At 46.0% G+C, this 5121-nt stretch overlaps 1 protein-coding gene across 1 annotated transcript; it reads left to right on the forward strand.

Moving 5' to 3' along the window:
- The first annotated feature begins 2083 nt into the window (after window positions 1-2083).
- LOC133931031 (uncharacterized) lies at window positions 2084-4782 on the forward strand. The gene is made up of 6 exons (XM_062377859.1): window positions 2084-2269; window positions 2526-2660; window positions 3014-3076; window positions 3942-4004; window positions 4134-4205; window positions 4281-4782. Exons 1-6 carry the CDS (start codon window positions 2159-2161, stop codon window positions 4443-4445), a joined length of 609 nt encoding a protein of 202 aa, XP_062233843.1. The 5' UTR covers window positions 2084-2158; the 3' UTR covers window positions 4446-4782.
- Window positions 4783-5121: the final 339 nt, after the last annotated feature.

The raw sequence follows: 5121 nt of genomic DNA on the forward strand, positions 1-5121 counted from the left end.
ACGAGGGAAGATCATGGGGAGGTACAAAATATAGAAGTGATTCTCCAGGGAAACCATTTTTTCTGTCAATTCGAGTGTGTAGTGCAAAAATGAGAATTGCTTCTCTACGTTTCTGGAACAAAACACTCGACAACATATCGTTTGGCAGCGATTCTCCAGTTTCTGGAGTGAAACGAGGTGAAGAATCACTGCCAAACTGCCCCTTAGGAAGTGGTGTCTGAAGAAGGGGTTTGGGCGGCTGGGATGGCGTCCTCCTTGTGGAGCCCTAACAAAAAAGATGGTAGCATTCATTTTTCATTTTAGAAGTAGGTAAACAGATATTCTCCATCGACTATTAGGTGGGCCCCAACCCCTTGAGCCATCGAGCTGGACCCTATCGTGATGACGTCGAACTAGCCAATAATTCTGCCACCCACCTGAAATTACTCCAGCTGATAACCTGCTAAAACATTACAGAAAAAGTCTATTTCGCCTCCCTCAACTCTTGTTCGAGTTCGATTTTCCTCCTTCAACCGCAAAACCAGATATTGTTGCTCCCTCAACAATCTAAACCGGATTTTTTCCTCTCTATGTGGTTTTGGCCCTGGTTTTATCCTACGTGGCTCACATGTGGTAGTGGGCCCCATATGTGGGTCCAACTTAGAGGCAGTTTTCGTTCTACATGGTGCGGACATGGATTGGTTTTTGATGACATGGCAATACCAAAACAAAAATATCACAAAAGCAGTCATTGAAAATATTCAGACCCACACATCATTCTTTGTCCCTTTCTTCTTCCTCCCCTTCCCCATCTCCTCTCCTTTTCCCCCTCTCTCTCAGCGCCTACTCACCCGCCATGGCTCAGAGAGGAACACTGCCCCTATGGTGGCCCCACCTACAGGCCATTCCAGCCATGTCATAGCTACCCTCCACCCTCCCTCGTTCTGCCCCACCACTCCTTCTCTTCCCTATCAACTCAACGTGGCCGCACTGCGCCCTCCCTCCTTGGCACTGACGGCTTTGTCGAGCGTCATCCCTTCCATGGTGACCTTCCTCGCCTAAACCCCCCTCTTTATCTCCCTCATTCAAGGGTCATTAGCTCTGTGCGTTTATTTTCCACTCGCCCTCTTCTTCCTCCCTACCAGCCGCCGCTCCCTGTCTTTACCAATCCACCTCCCCGGCCAACTACGGTGGGATGCCTCGCATTGGGAGCATCTACGATATCTATTAGGCATTCTCTTTGCTTCAATTTTGGCCAGCGTCGACTGCACAAAACCAGCACCGAGCGTCCCTCTCCTCCACCGCCATTGCTCTTAATGCTCACGATGCTAGCGCTGACGGCTTGCCTGATCGAGACCGACGCTGAGCATTCCTCAGTCCTCGCGCGATCTCGCAATCGTCTCCGCTTTCTCAACAGCCGCTTCCTACCACGCACCCATCCCCATCCCCGTCCCCGTCCCGAGCCCCCATTTCCGTCTCCTACGCCATGGGCTAGCGTGTCACGGGCTGGGATGCGAAGCACGCGGCGTGGCTGCGCACGTGCAGGCTTGACGGCGGCGCGACAGCCATCGCGGGCCGCATGGTCATGGTGTCCGGGTCGCAGCTGGAGTCGTGCCGCGGGGCGAGGCGACGGTGGATGGCGGCAACCAGTGAGGAAGCTTGTCGTGGCATTGCTCCGGTTGAGAGGCGACAAATTGGATCTTGATTGTGTGGGTGTGTAAAGACAGATTGGATCTTGATCGTGTGGGTGTCCATGATGCCAACGTGTACAAAACTACCTCACATGTCCTCTGACATTTAGGACCCACTACCAGATATAAGTCACATAGAACAAAATCGTCATCAAAATTGCACGGGGAGGATAAACAACCGGTTTGGATAGTTGAGGAAGCAATAATATCTGGTTTGTAATTGAGGGGGAGAAATCAGACTAGGTAATAGTTAAAGAGTCAAAATAGACTTTTTACAAACATTGCAAATTGCACCACATAGATCATCACATCACCACAAATTGCCCTATTTATCAGCCCATCAACAAGTTGGGCCGGGCCTCCCCACCGGAAATTCTTATTTAGCCCAGCCCAACCCAACCCAGCAACAAGTTGGTCTCCCGCACAAAGGAAAGGAAAGGAAAGGAAGGAAGGAGAAACCCTACTCTACCAGGAAGGAAGCCGTCGCCATGGCCTCCGCCCGCGCCGCCCTCCAGCTGCGCCTCGCCACCGCTACCAACCCCGTACTCTTCTCCGCCCACGGCCTCCGCTACCGCAAGCTCGAGGTCATCCTCACCACGGTAACGCCCGATCCCACCTCTTCAATCCTCTGTACCCCGCTTGCACCACGCCACCTCTTTGATTATGTCAGTCAACTGATAGCTTCGCCTCAATTCCAGCCAAATGTTTTCATCCACTCAAATTAAGATTGCCCATCTGATGGGCACTTCGTGATCAAGTATATAACCTCATGGCATTGCCTTTGCAATAACTAGTCTAGATACTTGTGGCAAGAATGTTGTTGCTGTTTCTTCATTCGTTCCTGTTGTGCTGCAGTCGATCGATAAGCTGGGGAAAGCAGGGGAGGTGGTGAAGGTGGCGCCTGGGCACTTCCGCAACCACCTTATGCCCAAGATGCTCGCTGTCCCCAACATCGACAAATTCGCCGTGCTCATCCGGGAGCAGCGCAAGGTTCGCTTCGTCCCTTGTGGCCCTTAGATATGCTGCGACCATGAAAAACCCTACTTCTTTGCAGTCCACATGCGTGTCTGTTCTGTTAGTGCTGCAAACCACGAGCTTCAGTGTTTGATAAAATTTAACTATACATACTACAGATTCAACTTCTTTATGGACCATTTCTTCAAGGAAAATTGTTGTTCCTCTGTGTCAATTTGATAAAATAGCCTTTTTAATAGAATCATGTCATACTTTGATTCAATGTACAAATCTCACTGAAAGTCTAGTCCATCGCTACACAAGTTTACTATTTATAATTCAGTCTATTCTCAGACTTACAAATTGTACTTATTTTTTAAATAAATCAGCTTTACCAACGTGAAGAGGAGGAGGTGGTGAAAGAAGTCACGAAGGAAGATGGTGATGCTCGAGTACGTTGTGCGTTTAGAGGATACAAATATTTTGTGATTCTCTACAAGGCTAATTACCATTTGGCTTACATACTTCAAGTCAGGAGTGGCCTTTGATCTTCCTGTTTGGACTTGCATTTTTATCCGTGCTTTCACTGCATTACTATAGAGCATGCAAGTTCTTACATCATAACAGTATTATGTAGGTGTAGGAATGTGCAATTGGTTTCTGTGTCCTGAAAGTAATACTTTGGCAACTTTTTATTTAGAAGAATAGTTACGATCCTGTACTCAACAGTATTACTCAGACACCTGAGCCCAAAAAAGAATGCTGAGTCGGGCACCTGAGTCCGAGTCGGATTCTGACAACCGTGTCAGATTACGAGTGGCATTTGCGTGCCCAATTTTTTTTTTGCCAAGTCGGATTCCGACATCCATGTCCGTGTCCAAATAACACTAGTACTAAATTGATTTTCTGGCCTGTTTTAATCAGCTGATAGATTATAAGGTTCAACACATTGCCTTGGAAAGTTATTCGTTATCTCTACCCTCCAGCCTTTGCATTTAGTTAGTGCTGCTTAAGTTTCTTTGTTAATGTAGCGAACACTGCTCTGATACACCGTAATATAAGTACACTAGCTTTTCTCTGGCTCAGTAAAGATTGTAATGTGCATACGTCTAGTTTATACAAAAGCCCCTTTGGTACACACTATATACAACATTTTCTTTACTGAGTATAAGATCATAAATTTTTAATGAATGTACCTATGAAAATTTCCAATTCTGTTTAAAGTTAGATATGGTGTTTTGTACACCCCCCCACCATGTACTTTGTTTTGTTTTCAGATATGTTGCTTATTTACCTTTTTTTCAATCATTTGAACAGCTACAGGAAGAGAAACTGAAAGAGTATCAAACAGCAGCGAAGCGGCTCGATAACGCACTATTGGTTAGTATGCTCCCACTGAAAGTGGAAATCCTACTGCATCATATTTGCTTCATGATTCAATTCAGTCACATGCACCAATTAATGTAATTTAGTTCAAGAATGTATTGATTATCGCCGATATTTTGATAGGTGCTGAGGCGTTTCATCTCAACTGGAAACGAGCTGCTTACTCCTGTAACAAAGGATGAAATTGTTTCCGAGGTACCTTTCAAGCTCTATGGCCCCTCTTATTTTCCCAAAATTTCAGATTTTTCATGAATCTCTACTTACCAATAGGTGGCAAGGCAACTGAACATCAATATCCACCCAGAAAATCTGCACCTGCAGTCACCTTTGGCGTCCCTTGGAGAATTTGAGCTGCCCCTCCGCTTACCGAGGGATATACCACGCCCAGAAGGCAAACTACAATGGACTTTGAAGGTTAAGATCAGGAGAAAATAAGTGTGCTTCATTGGGAAAGTTTGTTCTCCCTCCAAGCCGGTGGATGATACCAAACCATTGCAGCCTTTAGATGAAAGAGACCTGTGGAATAGGTTTTCAGATGGAAGATACATTAGCGCTGCATACTTATCTTCCATTTCTGAAAACAAAGTGTTACCTTTCTCCTCTTGAACTTGTTGCCCCGTCTTTGAACAGGACAATATGATCGGCAGTGTAATTCTTAAAAAATGTTTCGAGGCGATGAATAATTTGTTTGGAATAGAATGCAACTACTGCTAAGCATGGCCCCTCTGGATAGTGTATACAATATTGTATTGTATTGTTGTTGACTTGATTATTCTTGGCTTGTTAAGTGTCCCCCAATCAGAGTGTGACTGATGAAAAGGAGAGCCATATAAGGAGGCCATGGTTGCAAGGCATCCAAAAAAGGAGAGGCAGGGAGCGAAAGCTTCTTTGAGAATGCGGCGGCAGCCTAGCCATCAAATGCACGACGATGCCGTCGTCATCACAGGAAATGGAAGTCTCCATCAACTTTTGATCGGTCTACTTGTTTGGTCTTCGGTGATCATTTGCAAGTGCATGTGAAATGTTTAAATCCGATCAGATCCGATTTCGATGCAACCTTTATCTGCTATAAACATGAACATGTGGCGTGTTCTTATCTTCATTCGCCTGG

This window comes from Phragmites australis, chromosome 10 (assembly GCF_958298935.1).
Source record: "Phragmites australis chromosome 10, lpPhrAust1.1, whole genome shotgun sequence".
Taxonomy (NCBI): Eukaryota; Viridiplantae; Streptophyta; class Magnoliopsida; order Poales; family Poaceae; genus Phragmites; species Phragmites australis.

Bases quoted from the DNA above. Each gene is read 5' to 3' on its own strand.
- LOC133931031 (XM_062377859.1), top strand. From the start codon at position 2,159: ATGGCCTCCGCCCGCGCCGCCCTCCAGCTGCGCCTCGCCACCGCTACC. The intron at 2,270-2,525 runs GTAACGCCCGAT...GTTGTGCTGCAG, and splicing joins TCGAGGTCATCCTCACCACG to TCGATCGATAAGCTGGGGAA. The intron at 2,661-3,013 runs GTTCGCTTCGTC...TAAATAAATCAG, and splicing joins TCATCCGGGAGCAGCGCAAG to CTTTACCAACGTGAAGAGGA.